The sequence below is a fragment of the Patella vulgata genome, chromosome 6, assembly GCF_932274485.2.
Source record: "Patella vulgata chromosome 6, xgPatVulg1.2, whole genome shotgun sequence".
Lineage (NCBI taxonomy): Eukaryota > Metazoa > Mollusca > Gastropoda > Patellidae > Patella > Patella vulgata.
This window is the reverse complement of record NC_065884.2, coordinates 58,872,998-58,893,207: the sequence shown is the minus strand read 5'-3', so window position 1 is coordinate 58,893,207 and position 20,210 is coordinate 58,872,998. Positions and strand designations below refer to the sequence as shown.

Genomic DNA, 20,210 nt, shown 5'->3' with positions numbered 1-20,210 from the left:
TAATATTTAAAATATTTTTACAAGACAGTTGATTTTATACAATTCTTTCACCGGTGCGAGTTAGATCATGAGGTCTGTCAATGCGCAGAGTTGTATGGTTTCAATTCCCACTTGTACGTGACAAGGAGTATGGTCACCTGTCCAAACTCATGGGTTTTCTCTGGGTCCTCTGGTTTCCTCCCACTGCATAAGACCCTTACACGCAAGTGAATTATTGAAATAAAATTGAACCATATGTTAGTCCCTAATGACATTAAACCACATATCTCTGTCACTCTTTCCCATCCCTACTCATTGGGTCTTATTTACCATTCTGTCTTCAGATGAAGCAGTACTTAATTGATATATCAGAAATCAAATATTAGTATCAAGTTTAAAAGCATGTTGCACAATTTTAAATACTTTTATTCTACAATATTCATATTTACAAACACATCAGGCTACAGTAGTAGAGTTATAGGGCCTCAGCGTGGGTGAAGAACATCCTAGTAACATGTCATATAGTAACTAGAACACCTAAATAAAACATACATGTCATATAGTAACTGAATTACATAAATAAACCATACATACAAGTCAAATAGTTATTAGATAACTTAAATGAAATATACATACGTGTCATATTGTAACTGAAATACTTAAATAAAACGTATACATGTCATATAGTAACTGAATTACTTAAATAAACCATGCATGCATGTCACATGGTTATTAGATTACATAAATGAAACAGACACATGTCATTTAGTTATTAGATTACTTAAATGAAATAAAATGAAATGGGGTTTAACATCCTACTGTTCTGCTCCGAACTGGGCTAATGGAGATGGGCATATGCCATACAGTGTGCTATGCGGGAAATTTTGTCCAGACAGTGGTACTACGGGCTACCCTTTTATCGAATTCCAACTGTCAAGGGATCTTTTACCTGCACGCCAATGTGTACACGGGACCTCGGATTTTCGTCACATCTGAACGATTAGACAGCTGTCTTTGTCAGGCTCTCCGTCCTGCATCACTGACAAGGGGGAACCACGCCACAAAATCTGGATGCACTTTCTCGGCCAATGCAGGGATCGAATACCCGAGCTCCAGGCCAGCGAGACAGCGTCTTACCCACTTAGCCACCGTGGTCCCCTACTTAAATAAAACATATATACATGTCATATAGTTATTAGATAACTTAAATGAAATAACATATATGTTATATAGTAAATGGATTACTTAAAATCTTTGATAGTCATTTTAGGGATTTGTAAAAATGAGTTTTAGTTCAAAAATGGTTCAATTCTGATCAATATTTACAAAGGTACTATGGATTGATAAGTTTGGCACCCCTGTAATACGATATTTCCATTGAAACTTTTGATGTGTCTCTTTTAATCAGATTTATCCAAATCTGGAGATAATCTAATTTTGATATTTTGATTTTGTTTTCTTAATTAAATGTTGAATAATCAACTAGAGTATATTTTAGCATGGATTAAGCTGTGTAAAATCAGATATTGTCTGAAAAATGCAAAGAAGGATCATCTGCTTTAATTGATAAAATATACATACATGACATAAATAAAACATACAAATGTACCGTAAATCCATCAACACATAAGTTTGAGAGAGAAAGAGAGAGAAATGGGGTTTAACGTCCACTCGACACAAACTAGGTCATTTCGGGACTAACATATGGTTTAATTTTATTTCAATAATTTGCTTGCGCGTAGGGGTCTGTAGCAGTGGGAGGAAACCGGAGGACCCGGAGATAACCCACGAGGCTGGACAGGCGACCCTACTCCTTGTCACGTACAGCCGGGGATTCGAAAACATAAGTTTGAAGATTGGTAGAGTTTTGTGTACATTTATTTAAAAATGTATATAATATAATTAGAGTTCAAAGAGTTATTATAACTTTCACAAAGAAAATGAAAGTAATTGATTTAGACTAATATCATATTGATAATAACATTTGACTCGGCTAATTACTGAAAAAAACAAAATACTGAACTACTTAGATTATGGTATATATATCACAGGCATTGTTTAAACTCCAAGAAAACCACAAAAACAAAACCATCCCTATATCTCTTGGCAGGTATATTTCAGAGTTGAATACAGTCTAATTGGAACATGTCTGATGTACCTCTGTAGCCAAATCACATCAAATCTAAAATTATGAAGACTTCTAAAGCGCAATAACTTTAAGTGACAATGTTTTGGTTGTAACAAATCTAGTATGAGAATTATTGTCACTTCCTATACCGGTTGTTATAATGTTTACTTAGAATTGTGACCTTATTGAGTAGTCCCAATGTTTACTTAAAATTGTGACCTTATTGAGTAGTTCCGATGTTTACTTAAAATTGTGACCTTATTGAATAGTTATTCCAGTGTTTACTTAAAATTGTGACCTTATTGAAGAGTTCCAATGTTTACTTAAAATTGGGAGAACTGTTCTTCTCTTTATTTGATATTTTACATTTTGAAAATAATAATAGTTGAGTTAATTTCATGTGGGTTTTTTTTTTTATCAACACTTATAGTTATAACAAATATTTCTTTCAGTCTTGCTTTTGAGATAAATGTTGAATTCCAGATGAGCATTTGTCCTCTTCAGTTCCATTAAATCACACATAAACATATTCCTCTAAAAACTAATATAAAATAAATAAATATTATTCTTAAATGACATTTAGAAGTAGAGGTATACTATTAATGCTTGATAAAGATACCTGTAAGAGTATTGAAACATGGCATGTAAATAAACCAAGAAGTAGTAAACCATAAAGTTGTATTTTTATGAATAAATAAATATTGTTTAGGATCTGGAACATGGAGTAATAACAGATGTATCTTGATGTGGTGCTAATGCTCCTGTACTTTCACAATTACACCATCCGGTCTTCCAGACAGTTTTGATATCCGTCAAATTCTTAGTGCCGTAAAAAGTAGCTTGACCCGAGACTTGAATGAGATGATTTACATCTGATAAAGTTGTCCTGTAATAGTGAACAGCCAGTGAAACGTCAGACCCCATACTTTCTTTGATGTTTTGAAGAGTTTTACATTCGATATTGTTGTTGACCTTGGCATTGTATTTTATATCTCCGATTAGCTGTTTAGCAAAAAGACCATGTGGAGCGTCAAATTCAAATGCAAAAAAGATGGATTCTGTGTAAGGGCCGATTATGAAAAAAGCACAGTTTGTCCCAACGGTGATCTGTTTTGTAGTTTTATTAATCATATAACATTCCATTGGTTGCCATGGTTCTGAATCTGTTGTTTTCCAAATCACCATCTTCAAATCAGTGCTGGTACTTTGATATTCATAATTAAAAAAGTATTTTTTGTCAGGATTATAAAGTAAATTGTTTATTTTTATTAGTCGCATAAAATTGTCATTCGAATTTTGCCCATTATATATAAAAGTTGGGTGATGAAACAATATACTGACATTTTTAAAATATCGATCGTTATCAAATTCGTGATCGAAGGCTGATGACGGAGTTGAAATGGAGATACCATTATCTGTTAGATTGGTTTGAGTAAAAAGGAAAATTTGGACAGATGCAAGAATATTTAGAAGAAGTCCAAGGAAAATAACTAAACGAATCTTGACAACAGATGCTCTTGCCGGATTATGTTTGCTGGCTTCTTTAAAGGATTCCTTATTACAGTACCGCACAAAATATAGAAGTAGTCGGATTAACATGGCAAGTAGAACCACAGATGCTTTGCTCAGCTGGAATATGCTGACAGGATCTTCACGACAAGCAGCGATTATCAAGCTGAGGATCAGTTGTGGTAAATCAGCGAACCAGACAGTAGCGAGAGAGACACAGTCGGTACACACCCATGCCTGTCCACTACAAATCCCATGACATGAATTAGCCATTTCAAAAATCAAGAAAATAGATCCGATCACAGCCATTGCTAACAGCGCCCATATTACGGCTTGTTTTGGGGGGCCGTAAACTAATCCTGGTTCCAGATAATATATATGTACAAAAAATAGCCAATCGCAAATAATATCTGCAACATCAACCACTAGAGTAACGATCAACAGACCGAGCTGAAATTGTTGACTGTTTACTCCCATATTTTATTTTGGTTTTCTTCAAACGTACAGGTACTTTTACTTAATTCTTTTCACCTGAAATACAAAAAAGGGATTTTTGATTAAATAAAATATTAATTTGTTCTGCCGAGTTGTTAAAAAAATTTCAATTTATACTTGGTACTTAAGAATACAATTTGAATCACTTGACATGAAGTAAATATTTTGAAAATCAACAAAATGGTGCTGATGACAGCCATTACTAACATCGCCCATATTAGGGTCTGTTCTGGAGGTCGGTAAACTAATCCTGGTTTCAAATAATATATAAAAAATATGCACAAAAAAAGCCTATCTCAAATGATATTGGTAACATCAATCATTAGTTTGGCAATCAAGCTATCTAATGCGACTTTGTACAAACATCAACTTGTTAAATTGCGTATGTGTTTGTTTCACAAATGAAGGATAAACACCATTTTTTCCCCTAAAACTAGACCATACTAATTCTTTGGTGGTACAGATCCTATCCTCACAAACTCTTAAAACTTGACTTCATCGTTTGTTTGTAGTTTGGTGGGGAAATCAAGTTCATGCTACTATTAGGGTCTGTTAGAATGTCATCTTTTGTAAGTAGAAATAGTCACTGTTTTTTTTTTCAGCTGGCAAATTTTACAACAAATTTTTGCAATAATAATTCTCCATCCCTATAATAAAAGTAATTAAATGATTGAAATGTAATTTAACGTCCTACTGAAAGGGTTATTAAAATGTAGCCATAAGTCATTTTATTTTCTTATTTTAAATAGGTTACTGGTAATACAAAATGTTTTTACTTGAAATGTTTACAGGCAGCTTTATTATGATATCCAATCTGATCTATATTTCGTTTTTTTTTTATACTTTCGATGGCCTCTACTACATGAAGATCTGACCAGTTGTAGTAGGAGGTCGTGTCAGACGTCATACAAGCGACTTTTGACCCTATGACATCAGACATTTGAGTGGGTTAGCCACAGTTCCATGCACCTCATGCCAAAAACTCGTCAATCATCCAGAACACAAAATTTTCAAGATCTGACCAGTTGTAGTGGGAGGTCGTGTAGGAGGTCATACAAGCGACTTTTGACCCTATGACATCAGACATTTGAGTGGGTTAGCCACAGTTCCATGCAACTCACGCCAAAAACTTGTCATGTCATCCAGAACATAAAATTTTGAAATATAAAAAACGAAACGAAATAGGATCTGTGTTTTAATCAGATTGTAAGATATCCTTTGTTGAGTCGCTAAATTATTACTTTATAATGGAAAATCAAAGATTCTGTCAATAGCGATTAACATATTGAGCAAAAAATTGATATTGAATACAAAAACCTACCTTTTCTTTCAAAGCATACATGAATTGGATAAACCGTAATATCCTTGAAATTATAGATAGCCTATAGTACCATAAGGTAGATGTCGGAAACTAATGTTGTATCATACGAGTTATAAAGATTGTTGGTTTTTGTCACATGTTAGTTTAATATGTACCATATGTATGATACAATATGTTACAGTAGGTAAATGTATACCATATATTACTATATGCTAACAATACTTATTAAAGGAATTCTTTACTTCATATTAAAGGGGCCTTATTCACAAAAACCTTCATCAAAATATTTCAATGGTGCAGTACTTTAATTGGCTGGATGTTGAAACCCTGATGCTATTTCTGCTCTAGGTTAATAAAAAAAGGCTTAATTCTTGAACTATTTTAGTTTATTTTTTTGAGTAGGATGTTGACTTGCTAACCCTGTTGTTTGATCCCTGCGTTGACCAAGAAAGTTCATCGGAATTTTAAGGCGTGGTTCCCCCTTGTCAGCAGTGTAGGACGAATGGCCTGGCAAGGGACAATCTATAGTTGTTTGAATGGGACAAAAAATAATGAGGTCCTATGTACACATTGGTGTGCACATAAAAGAACCCATGACAGTTGGAATTCAAAATAAGAATAGGCTGTAGCGCCACTGACAGGTAAAAAAAATTTTCCTCATAGCACACCACTGCATGGCGTATGCCTGTCTTTATTTGCCCAGTAGGAGAAGGACATCATTACGTTAAACACAATTTCATTTCATTTCCTTACACGTTTAAAGGTAGTCTGTCTTATTCTGTCTTAGAGTGTCAATCAGATATTGAAGAAAATAACTTGTTTTTAATTACTTTATGTAAGCTACTTAAATTGACAAAATTTTAATCTTGTACATTTAATACTTCTATGGATAAAATGTAATCATTTGATAAAATTTATTAAAACTAATCAGCTAATGAAAGCTGCTTTGATTAAGATAAAGTATTGGCTTTAGTTTGTTTTTTTTCTAACATAAAACATATTCTGCTTTAGATAAATTACTATTTGACTATTTTTTCTAACATAATACAAAATCTATATTTTCCTTTAAATTTACTCACTATTTAATTGAAGTTTCTTCCCCAAGCAATTTGGTTATTTTTTTTTTATTAACTTTCACAATTACATCTCACATTTATTTAGATTGTGTCAGATATGACTTGTCAAATATCTATATTTGTTGACGTTAATAATATAGATTTATAAAATGGCTTGCTAAATAAAATTCTATAAAAATATATTACTTACACCCACGATACTCTTCATATTTATATAAATTGTGATCTGTACAAAATTCTAAATATGCTTCGTACAAACTTGTCATAGGTTGTATGTCATTTAAACCTTACTCGTTGTTATAGTGTGTAGTATTGCCACTTTAACTGCGGAATTAGTCATGCATAGACAATCGTTATAGGTCAGCAGATGTTTTCTTAACATGTGTTGTTATAATTAACTAGGCCATCATCAAAATAAACAACCTTGTTTATAAACATACACGTGTATGAAATTAATTGTCATAGGTTAAATGGCATGGGTTACATGTCAATCTATACTTTATTCTTTATTAGAATTGCCTGTGAGTACTGTCACCTTAAACCAATGGATTAGTCTTGCACTTGCACATAAAATCGTCAAGTCAACGAAAGTTATATCATTACATATTGTTATAATTCACTAGGCCTGGACGAAAGAGTCACTCTTCCAAAAAACAAAGTACACCAGCCCAATATATTGAAGCTTGTAGAACAAAGACTGCCTACCAATTAATTATTTAAAGTGCAAATATAACATTATGGTTTCTTGCATGCCCCTACTATCGTCATATTGTTGATGAATTGATCCTATTGTTAAGAGCGTGTATATGAAATAATCTATTAAAACACAACTTTAGCAGCAACTATATACTGAAACAGCATAATGTGGTTTTTCAGATAGGGGTCCCTGCATATGTTTTGTAGGATACACCATAATCGCTCCGAGCCTTAAACTTCACATGTTACCCTACTGTTGATTGATAAGAAACCCAAGAGAATACTTGGGAAATATGTACATATGTTACTCTATTAGTTATCTTCTTATATTTAGTAATTATTGTCTTATTCAAAAGATTTTACTGTTCATTTCCGTTATTTTGTTAATTACCTTCAAAATAAATCTAATATGCCTTATTATGTGCACTTCACAACATATAACATCAACGCATTGTTTTAAAATTGACCAACTTTATTGTATTTCTCCATCTAAAATTTCGTGCTACTTAATATCTGTTGTCACATTTAACATTGCTTCTTCTTCGCCCATTTGTTTAAAACAAAGCATCATTTCAAAACAATCGCTAATGAAATAGCCTTATTGAAGAAATGGGCAGAAGAAGTATTACATGCCTTTCATACTACAGTTATATTTGCTCATGAAAATGTCAGATGTATTATACCTACTTCCGTCGGTATTGAAAATACGATTATTTTGTCATTAATAATTTATACCTTACTTTTACTTAGTGGCAACATACAGCCCAATCCGGGACCAGATAAACATCTGAGTCTCTTATACTTAAATGTACGTAGTATCTCACAGAAACTTGATCTTATACAAGCAGAATTTTCCGATAATGATATCTTGGCATTTTCCGAAACATGGTTAGGTAAAGACTCAAAAGTAGAAAACTTAAACATAGATGGTTTTCATTTACCTGTACTACGTAACCGTGATGATGGATTTGGCGGGGTGGGGATTTATGTTAAAAGCTCTCTATTTTACAAACCTAGACCTGATCTTCATATACCAAATCTTGAAGCGGTATGGGTTGAGATCAAAACTAAGATTAAAACCGTTCTCGTTGGCTGTTTTTACAGGAAACCTAGCTCCACCATTGATTACTGGGACCGAATAGCAAATAGTGTCTCACTAGCTAAAGCTGAAAACAAACCTTGTCTTATTGTAGGCGATTTTAACGTTAACCTTAGGTTAAATACACCATCCAGATTATTTGATATTATAAAACGCTTTAACTTAGCCCAACTCGTTAGAGACCCAACACGAATCACACCCCACTCTTCCACTTTACTGGATCTCGTTTTAGTTAGCTGTCCCGATTTCGTTTACTCAACAAATGTTCTTGAAGCAAGCCTGAGCGACCACTGCCCGGTTAAAGTGTTTCTTACTTTTGATAACCCCCAACCGAAAAACTACACTAGAACTATATGGTCATATTCTAAAATTGATTTTGAAGAATTGAATAGGCACCTTGAAGCATTAAATTGGCAAAGTATTTTTGAGATAGACGAATCCTCTAATAATTTGACCGATGCCTTTTCTGGTGTGTTGATTAAAGCCATTGAAGATTACACCCCACACAAAACCGTGATAATACGCCCTCGTGATGCGCCGTGGATGAATGGTCATTTGAGGAAAATCATACGCAAAAGAAACCGTATACATCGTCACTCGAAACGTCATAACACGTATGAATCTTGGGAAAATTTCAGATCGTATCGCAACTTTGTTATTTCTGAAATTCGCAAATCGAAACAATTATACTATGATAAACTTGACCAAAACATTTCAGAGAATAATTTCAGTGAGAATAATTGGTGGCGACTTGTCAAATCAATTTCCATTAAACAAGGTAACTCGATCAAAGAAATACCTCCTCTCCATTTTAATAACACGATATTTTACGATACGAACGATAAGGCAAATATTTTAAATAATGTCTTTGTTAGTAACAACCAACTAAGCGACATAGACGATGAGCCGCCGACATTACCATTTAATGATTTCTCCATCGAATACATATTGATGACTTCTTCCGAAGTGCATGATATATTAACTTCAGTCTGCCTTAAAAAGGCCCCCGGGCCTGACAATATAAATAATTTGATATTAAAATCGTGTGCTAAAAGCTTATGCAGACCCTTAACCAAACTTTTCAATTTCCTAATTGATAACGTCACTTTTCCCAACTGTTGGAAAGAAGCCAGCGTAGTACCGATCCACAAGCATGGTGACAGACATGACCCTCAAAATTATAGACCAATATCTCTATTATCAACCTTAGGTAAAATCTTTGAGAAATGTATTTTTAAATATATTAACAATTTTCTTATTAGTCATGATATCTTGACTCCGCTCCAATCTGGTTTCAGAAGTAATGACTCTACAATTTTCCAATTGGTTGACTTATATGACCAAATTTGTCGTTCGCTTGATAACGGTAAAGAAGTAAAGTCCATATTCTGTGATGTTAGTAAGGCATTCGACCGTGTTTGGCACAAGGGTCTCATCTATAAATTAAACTCTATTGGTATTCGGGGAAAATTACTTAAATTAATTGAAAATTACCTACAAAACCGTCAACAGTCAGTTGTAATCCGCAATCAAAGCTCTGATGTCCTCATGATAAGGTCTGGAGTACCACAAGGCTCGGTACTCGGGCCTCTTCTATTTTTGATTTATGTAAACGATATTACGCGTGGAATAAATGCAAATATCCGTCTTTTTGCGGACGACACGTCCCTATACATGGTAATCGATGATCCAATAGGATGTCAATCCCTTCTAAATGAAGACTTAAAGAAACTAAGTAACTGGTCGAAAAGTTGGAAAATTAACTTTAATCCGCAGAAAACAAAAACTATTACATTCTCGAGAAAACAAAACCCTACCCGTATTGATCTTTACTTTGATGGAACAGCACTAACTGATATCAAAGACCACAAGCATCTGGGAGTTTATTTAAGTAGTAATTGTAATTGGACTGCTCATATTAATTATATTGTGACTAAAGTGAGTAAATTTATAGATTGTTTCAGAAGTTTAAAATATCGTTTAAACAGAAGGTCTCTTGAGACAATATATAAAGCATTTATACTACCGTTATTCGATTACGGTGACGTAATCTGGAATAACTGTACTAAACACGAAAGTACTGTACTTGAAAACTTAAACCTTGATGCACTTAGAACAATTACTGGATTAGTGAGAGGTACATCTCATTATCTATTGTATAAAGAATCCGGATTCACTTCGCTTGAAACTAGACGATATCGTCATAAACTAATTTTATTTTACAAAATGGTGAATAAAATAACTCCAGGTTACTTGTCTATTCTAGTTCCTCACAAATCTTCGGACGTAAACCCTTACGAAACGCGGAATTCACAACTATATAGAAATATTCTTGCTAATACTACATTTTATAAAAACTCCTTTTTACCGTCCGTAATAAAAGACTGGAATAATTTACCCGAGCATATGAAAGCATGCCCTAGTATAAAACTTTTTAAAGCACAGTTAACCAATGATGATAAATTAGTACCTAAATATTTTTACACCGGAAAGCGTTCTTCTCAAATAATCCATACAAAACTGCGTCACAATAAAAGTAACTTAAACTACCATAAATTCGTCATGCACTTAACGGACAACCCAGCATGTTCATGTGGCCACTACATAGAGGATACGGAACATTATTTATTATATTGTCCAAAATTTACCAATGTTAGATTCCAAACTATAAATACATTACCAAATATTTTTATTAACTTACAAACGTTAACCAATGGTGATAGCAATAATACCTTACAAATAAATACGCACATTTTCAATACAGTCCACACATTTATACATTTATCTAAAAGACTACAATAACCATCGTAAAATACCATCTAAATTAATTACTTTTCGGTTAATATACATCTGACGTCCACAAAACATGATGCAAGGCAAGCGTATTATGAAATAGTAAGGCAATGTAAGTGACACTAACTGTTAAATTACTTGCATGCACGATTAGTGTGAATATTAAATATTGTACCGTTAAATGTATTTGTATGAGAAGTGTATATATCACAGTTGTATTTGTAGTATACTTAATATATAAGGAGACGAATTAATATAAGCCTTGGCTTGTTTTTGAATCCTTACCTTCAGAATTGTATATGTATACAACACTTATCTTATTTGAATAAAATATTGTTTAAATCATATTTATTTAAGTAGGCCTAAAACCAATTTAGCTAAAATTAATTGCATACTACTAGTAAAGCTAATTTTGTAAATTTGATTATTACCCTAATCTGCCCCAGGCATAAAACACAGTATTTTAAAAAGTATTATTCATTCAGTGCATATATCAAGAAATGCGCATATACTCACTAATGTGGCTTATTGAATATTATAAGTAAAACTAATATACATAAACTCTCTCATATACTTCACACTTCCAGGCCTTCACGTGAATAAATTCCTGGGGAGTCAAAAAAAAGCTCTCCTGAAATTGGAAAAAGAGGAAATCGCTCTTCTGAATCTCTTGAGGAGAGCTTTGTTAGCATTTGTGATAAAAGTCCAGAGATTTTAATCCATTTCGAAACCAACCGGCCAGAATTGGGTCAAATGAGGTCCCGGTAAGAAACAGGGAAATTCGAAGCTCCCGTTAACTTTAATATCTGACTTCATCAAGTTCAAGTCAGTAATGTTCCTGAATAGACTAGTGTCTTCGTTTATCATCAGTCGATCGAAATTAGGATTTATCTACTACGACGAAAATAAGCTGATGCGACAGCATGACATTTCTTCATATTTAAAACACAAATATATAATGTTTTTGTCTATCACGTAACTTACAATATTTTTTTCATTCGTGGATGAAAGACAAGCCACACAATGATCACGTGACTCCCATGATTGAAATTGCTTTATATAAAATAAAATTCCGTACGACTATGCCATGGCCTTAAATAAAAAGGGCAATATTTTTAAGGATAAATCCCTGTCAGCATGTGTAAGAAATAAAATTGAATAAAACTAAAACACTATTGCAATGCTGGTTTATTGACCTAATTCCAACCAATGCATGTCACGTGTTATCGGGAATCTGAAAGCATCGAAGATCTTGACGGAAAAATATATTAGTTATTAATATTTGTTTCTCGGGATATCCGGTGTTCTATCAGGGATTATTCAATGAATATTTAAATTTAACTAACAACGGGTCAGTGAAACCATAATTAAAATGCATTATCCAATTATTATTTTCATATCTACCTAGAATTCGTACGGATCGAGAGTCGAAGACGGGGCGCGAAGCACGAGATTCACAATCCATGCGGAGCGAGATGTCTTAGTGGACCTGTTATGAATAACCAGCAGACTTGTTGGATTTTTTTTTGCCGAATTATCAAAATTACTTGGATTATGAAACGGATGGCGGATTCTCACTAAGGTATGCTGTTAATGGTTATTGTAGCCGACAAGCAAGTTGATTGTCGATATGATATTGACAGTATTTTTCGTTACCAGTATATTTTTCCTGATTATTTTCTTTGAGGGGAGTCAAATTAGACATTGAGGAGAGCTATAAAAAGCGCACCTCGACTGACATCCAGGCACGTCCAGGAGAGCGAGAGCGAAATCGCTCCTTTTACGTGAAGGCCTGCACTTTAATAGTATTATTATTAACATTTATAGAGCGCTATTTTCCAAAAACATGTTCTGATGCGCTGTACAATACAATTCAATAAAATTTGTAATAAAAATAAATATACATGTAGGAAAACTAAATAAAACTATAGAAGTAAAACACAATATACTTTACACCTCTAATACATACAGACTCTCTGATATATTCGTGATGCTATATCATGGATTTCCCATCAAAAGACTAGTAAGTTCGTCATTCCAAGCGACTCTCTGAGCAGTCTGATTTCAATCCAAAATGACAACTCGGACTCAAGACCAGAAGTCATTTTGGAAATCAGGCAGCTGTACCAGAGGGTTATAGAGAAGGGAAGCAAAGTAGAACTCGTGTGGATTCCATCACATGTCAACATAAGAGGAAACGAGGAGGCAAATCGACTCGCCAATGAAGGTCTCAAGGACACAGCACCACTCCGCACCATTGACTACAGCACCACGGAAATCTACAGTATGGTCAAAAGACAGGTCAATTCAATCTGGGAATTAAATCTCGTTAACTTGACACATACAGATTCCGGCTGGATGACAAGATCTACACAAAGACAACACTCAATCACCCTAAAAGAGATACTTGTAGACTTATATCGAAGCTAAGGGTGAAAGAGCGGCTGCGAGACTACAAACACCAAGTCATCATCTGCGAGTGCGGAGAAGAATGTACCACCAACCATGTCCTGGTAGACTGCGAGGTATACGAGGAGGAGAGAAGGGAACTAGTGAGAACAATGGAGACCAACAACATACCATTCAACACTAAGAACCTACTCTTCCCGAGACCAGATCTGAAACTGCAAATCTTGGAACAAATCCACGCCCTAATGGACACAGTTGGACTAAGTAGAATAGTGAAGTAAGAGGGGGTCACGGTTAGGCGGGCCCGGCATCTAAACACTAAACTACATAGGGGATTTATACCAAACTGGCAGGATAGTGGAGTAAGGGGGAGTCACGATCAGACGGACTCGGCATCTAAACACTATTCCACCAAAAACAGACACCAAACCTACAGAATGGGATAGTGGAGTAAGGGGAGGTCATGATGAGACGGGCCTGGCACCTAAACACAAACCCCACAAAGATGACATCTACCAAACTAGCAGGATAGTGGAGTAAGGGGGAGTTACGGTCAGACGAACTCGGCACCTAAACACTATTCCGCAAATAAAACTGATACCAAACCCAGAGAGTGGGATAGTGGAGTAAGGGGAGGCCACGATAAGACAGGCCTCCACCTAAACACTAAAACGATGACATCTACCAATCCAGAAGCAGACGTAATCATCTACCAAACGATATGTTTTATATTAGATAAAGGGAAGAACTTCCCACTAAACCAAATCCATGGCCTAAGGCCAAATGGAAAGATTGCAAAATCATATTCTAAAAAACAGGAATCAGCTTCGGCTCTCCTATGTCTTGTCTGCGATATCACTTATGTGGAAGCAGACGTTAAACACCAAGAACGAACGAACGAACGATTTCAATAATTCTCTAGTGGATAGGAGTCTTAGCAGTGGGAGGAAACCAGAGTACCCAGAGAAAACCCATGCGGTTGGACAGGCAACCCTACTCCTTGTCACATACCAGCAGGGAATCAAAACAAAGCCACTTGACTCAATGACAGACTTTATGATCAAACTATTTGCCCCCGACCCCCCCCCCCCCCAGGAAAACACAGAAGTCACTTATTTTATGTACAGTATATGTATTTGTACTGGGTATTTAAATTATTGAATGATTAGATGATTAACTGGATGTATCTAATTGAGTGGTGTAAGAAAGTCTGGTCTACTGTAGATATTATAAAATATACTTTATATATACACCAAATATCATGTAATAATGAAATCAGCTATATATATTCAGCTTACACATATATGTTGTCTTTACCATACTCGGGTATAGACCATGTACAATGTAGTTGTGTAATAGAGCATGGCATTATTGTTGCTATAGCTCCAGGGTAAAAGGAGTGTATGATGTCACGCTATATTTCTAGTAGGTTCCAATGAAAAAAACTCTAATAACACTTTCAGTTTCTTTTCAGCAACTTGATTACATTATGACTAATAATAGACACTAAAAAATTACTGAATTTGTAGTGAGTCAATGAAAGGAAATAAAATGGGGTTTAAATGTTAATATCATACGTCTTAATCATTGAGCCACCACAGCTCCTGTAATGAGTTGATGTTGTTGTTGTTCTTAGCGTTTAACGTCCTCTTCCACCGAAGGTGATATCGCAGACAAGTTCATTTTAATGATCTTAGCGCACGCGCAGGGGTCTTTGCTGTGGGAGGAAACCGGAGTACCCGGAGTAAACCCACGAGGTTGAGAAGGCGCCCCTATCTCCAAGCCACATACGCTCACACCTGGGATCGAAACCACAGCCGCAAGCCAGAGGTGACCGGCCAACTAGAGGTCGAAGCGTGACACTCTAGACCACTAGGCCATCCCAACCCCCCTAATGAGTTGATGAATTATTGTTTAATTTATATAAGATCAAATCCAAGTAGAAATGATTAGATTTGAAGCCATTATTGAAGTCAGATATTATTTTACAATATAGAACAGAAAATTACAGCAAAACACTGAACAATGTCAGCAGCTTTTTTTTTTTTTTTTTACCTCAATGCTAGTATACGGCAATAAACATATCAGCTTAAGAGTTTATGTGAAAATCATTTTATTTGTGTATTCTAAATTATCTGAAAAAACAGTAGCCTACAATCCATTCTTTGATATCAACACCAGAAAAATAGGCAATCATGTTTGATCTGACTCCCTTTTCTGTTTCCATCACTTTTCCACCGAAAAACTAGCAGTTAGCCGTCCCTACCGTGTCCACATGGAACTTCCTACTTTCTATTAGGGTTGGGTTAGGGTTAGGGTCAGGGTCAGGTATTTAAGATTAAAACCTATAACACAAAAATGGGAGTCACATCAAACATGAATGCTGAAAAATAAATCTGATCATTAGTGTTTAGTTTAATAGGACTTAGCCTGTATGTTAAAATATAAAATAAATAGTAAACAGTAAATCCCTTCTTTAATATCAAATCTAGGTAGTCTAAATATATGTTAAAATGTGAAATTAATTACCTTTATATTATTAATTATCCGTTAGTCTATATGTTAAAATATAAAATGAATAGTAAACAATAAATCCCTTCTTTAATATCAAATCTATAGAGAATAGTTTAATATAAGTAGTCTAAATATATGTTAAAATATGAAATTAATTACCTTTATATTATTAATTATCCGTTAGTCCATATGTTAAAATAGAAAATGAATAGTAAACAATAAATCCCTTATTTAATATCAAATCTATAGAGAATAGTTTAATATAAGTAGTCTAAATATATGTTAAAATGTGAAATTAATTACCTTTATATTATTAATTATCCGTTAGTCTATATGTTAAAATAGAAAATGAATAGTAAACAATAAATCCCTTCTTTAATATCAAATCTATAGAGAATAGTTTAATATAAGTAGTCTAAATATATGTTAAAATATGAAATTAATTACCTTTATATGATTAATTATCCGTAAACCTGCTTTAATACATGCCCAACTGTCGTCTAGCAGACGACTAAACCAAATGCTCGTAGGATATTAATAGAAATATTTAACTCAATATTGTCTACCTCAGTCATTGGCTTACTGCTGAAAAAATCTGATTGACTTTCACTTTCTTTCCTTCTCATGAGATTAACTAAGTCAATAGTTCAATGGTTAATTGGCTGTGTAGGTCTAAGCTATAACTAAATAAATCTATACCTTGTCAAATATATAAATAACTTGTCACAAAGTAGAATTAATAACTTTTGGTTTATGATCGTTTGTATTACAAGTAATTTGATCCCTTATTGATTTAAACTGTTTATAGGACCATTACTGAGAATAAGTTTCCAATGATGTCATAATTCTTAGAAATTGTCAGTGTCAGTATTTAACCTGAAAAACACTCAAACTAGAACTAAGTTCTGAAAAGTTCTGAAGTTGGGAAAACCATATGTGAAATTGTCTTTGTTGATTTTCTAGTTAAAGCTGTGGTGGCTCAGTGAGTAAATACACTGGTTCACTAACTAGGAGGCCCAAGTAGGTTTGATCCCGATGTTGGTGAGAAAGTTCCTTGTGATGTTCCAGCCTACTTTTCTCTTATCAGTAGGGTAGGACAGAAGGCATAGCAAACAAATTAAATGTCTAGTCGTTCAGATGGAACAAAAAAGTGAGGTCTAGTCATTTAATCACTGACATGCACATAAAGAGATACCTTGACAGTTGGAATTCAGTGAATTTTTTTTTTTGTAAATAATATTTTATTCACGGGATACTGAAACAAGCCAAAGGCTTATAAAAATTGACTTCGCAAAAGCAAGATACATACACTACGGCATGTGCCCAGTTGATGGAGATAAGTAGGATATGAAACCCACTCCACTCCACCCTACAATGGAGCACATAATCAGTTATATCTTAATACTGGCTTGATCTACAGACATGAAATCCTCTAGGTAGACAGATTGTTACCCTTCATATAAATCAACAGGTAAAAGTTAATGAAACAGACAATTTTATATTTGACCCAAATCAAAGATATCTAGTAAGGTAACACAGTCTTACAATTCATTTCCAGAGATTATATAGTCTTTGTCTATTAAGGACAACTATAGGATAGACACATCCTACTGATGTTCTCTGTGCTATGTACAAGACTTATATGATGTTATAATCCTTGACAGGCATTTAGAAATTGACTTATAATATATTACTAGGACACTTAGTATGGTAATGAAATAAAATGAAATGGGGTTTAACGTCCTACTGTTCTGCTCCTAAACTGGGCTAATGAAGATGGGCATAGGCCATACAGTGTGATATGAGGGAAATTTTGCCCGGGCAGCGGCGCTACGGTCTACTCTTATATCGAATTCCAACTGCCATGGGTTCTTTTATGTGCACGCCAATGTGTACACGGGACCTCGGTTTTTCGTCCCATCCGAACGACTAGACAGCTGTCCTTGTCAGGCCCTCCGTCCTGCATCACTGACAAGGGGAAACCACGCCGGAAAATCTGGATGAACTTTCTCTGCCAATGCAGGGAATTGAACACCTGACCTCTAGGCTAGCGAGCCAGCGCCTTACCCACTTAGCCACCATGATCCCCCACTTAGTATGGATACAATACCTCTGTTTATTATACTGCAACGTTTCAACAAGATTTCTCAAGTTGTTTTCAAACACTGCTTGAAAATGACTTGTGAAATCTTGTTGAAAATTGCAGGGTAATAAAAAAAGTGTTTACTTTACTAAGTCTCGTAGTATTATATGATTTTGTAAATAGATCATGTCTTTCATAATTCCAAAATCAGCATTTTTATTGAAAACCATCTGATTTGATTGAATCAGTTTGCACTAAGAGTGGACAATGGAGAAGACAAAGATGGTGTGATATCCGACATCAACACATCATGATTGATAAATCTGTTTAGTCTTGTGAGAAAGCCAGAAAAATGCCTGAGTTATTAAATAAAATAAATTATTTTCTTGGAATAAGATTGCCAATAAATGAAACGGCAAAGACTATGAATGGGAAAAGCAAAAAAAAGTCTAGTTAAAATGTTTAGTCTCACAGAAAAGCCAAGGATATGCTGAGGGTCTTAAACAATCTGGATAGAAGACAATGATGTAAAAATCAAAAGAAACAGCCAAAATAAAGTTGATGAAATGATATAAGATATAGTCATATGGCAACTACCTACATCTATTGACAGTTCTTTAGATTTTGTCACATGAGATAATTGTTTGAATTACTATTTTTTTGTAATTTCAGATAGAAGTTGTGATTTTTTGGTGAATTCTGGTGTGATGAATAGTAAAGCTACAACAACTTATGGTGCACCTAGAGATATCTGGGTCCAGTATTCGGTTGATGATGTAAAATCAGGTAGGTCTTCGCTTGACTGTCAGACATAATTGCTTTTCTTCATTAGCCCAGTGGGTGCAGAAAAGTAAGATGTTAAACCCCTTTTCATTTAATTCTGATATATTATTTACAAGACTGACTACTATCTTAATCTATTATCTATATTTGTGAGCCAAGGTGACAGTTACGGATTAACCTTGTGGGGGGCCCGGGACATACCAACTGTGCGGGGGCCCCATTGTTGTTTGTTCAAATTGTTCGTACTGACAGCGGATCGTACTAGTATGTACTCCGCCCCCTTGAGTGCCTAGGGTGTTTTCCTCCAGGAATTTTTTTTTAAAATTAGGATTAATTTCAGTGCATCTGTTGGTACCTACCAGTCCCGGGACCCCTGATATCCCTTACTGGCCAGGCCTCTATCCTTGCCCCCTCAGCCCAGGTACTGGTTGGTTCTGTCCAGGATAAAATATTAGTATGACCCAGAATTGTGGGGGGCCCCAATCCCCCCCCCCCCCGATCCGGTACTGCAAGGTGACTCAGTAAGGTGTTGGCACACTAACTAGGAGATCAAACCGGGTGTTGGCAGAGACAGTTCCCTGTGATTTTCCAACTTGATTTCCTTTTGTCAATGGTGCAGGACAGAGTGCCTGGCAAGGAACAGTGTCTAGTTGTTCAGATGGGAAAAATAACCGATTAATTCAATTTCATTTCAGGTCATTTCATATTGGTCCTTTCTTTATTAATGGAGTTATTTAGGATGATTTATTTGTGTTTATTTTTAGGTGTTTCTGTTGTTGTTCAGTGGTTCGATAAACCTCCAACTCGTCTACCAGAAGCCATTTTCTTCTCATTTCAACCTGTACCTCAATCTAATGATCATCATTGGTTCTTGCATAAACTAGACCAATTAATAGATCCATTGGATGTTGTTATTAATGGCAGTCAAAGACATCATGGTAATTAAGTTATACATTTTATTAGTGATGGGTACAACTTTTCACTTAATTTTGCTAAGAAATTTTGTTGTAATGTTTTGAAGGGAGACATGAGTGAGCACTGACAAGGAAAAGTGTCTAGTCCTTCAGATCGTATGAGGTCCTGTGTTTACCCTGACAGTTGAAAGTTGAAATAAGAGTAGACAGTAGTTCTGCTGTCTGATAAAGATTTCCCTCAAAGATTCATTAGCTTGGTTGGTTCAGAAAAGTATGGCAATAGCAAAATTTTGATACATTTGCACTCAATTCTTTATAGTAAAATTCTGTGAATAAGAATGGTAAAAACCCTCAGAAATTGTTAGCTATGTGAATGCATCAGGATGTCTATGCTGAGACAAAAAAGTGATC

At 34.8% G+C, this 20,210-nt stretch overlaps 2 protein-coding genes across 2 annotated transcripts in view; one reads left to right on the top strand and one right to left on the bottom strand.

The window, feature by feature from the left end:
- LOC130013170 (uncharacterized) overlaps positions 1–20,210 on the top strand; it is a 31,783-nt gene that overhangs the window by 9,315 nt on the left and 2,258 nt on the right. The window contains exons 12-13 of the mRNA XM_056101851.1: positions 18,775–18,888; positions 19,650–19,823. Of these exons, the coding sequence (XP_055957826.1) occupies positions 18,775–18,888; positions 19,650–19,823 (288 nt within the window). The remainder of the gene's footprint in view (positions 1–18,774; positions 18,889–19,649; positions 19,824–20,210) is intronic.
- On the bottom strand, positions 87–16,691 carry LOC126823748 (uncharacterized). The gene is made up of 2 exons (XM_050552718.2): positions 16,467–16,691; positions 87–4,147 (listed from the first exon to the last, which is right to left on the bottom strand). The coding sequence occupies exon 2, from the start codon at positions 4,091–4,093 to the stop codon at positions 2,813–2,815; it is 1,281 nt and encodes a 426-aa protein (XP_050408675.1). The 5' UTR covers positions 4,094–4,147; positions 16,467–16,691; the 3' UTR covers positions 87–2,812.

Bases quoted from the DNA above. Each gene is read 5' to 3' on its own strand.
- LOC126823748 (XM_050552718.2), bottom strand. From the start codon at position 4,093: ATGGGAGTAAACAGTCAACAATTTCAGCTCGGTCTGTTGATCGTTACT.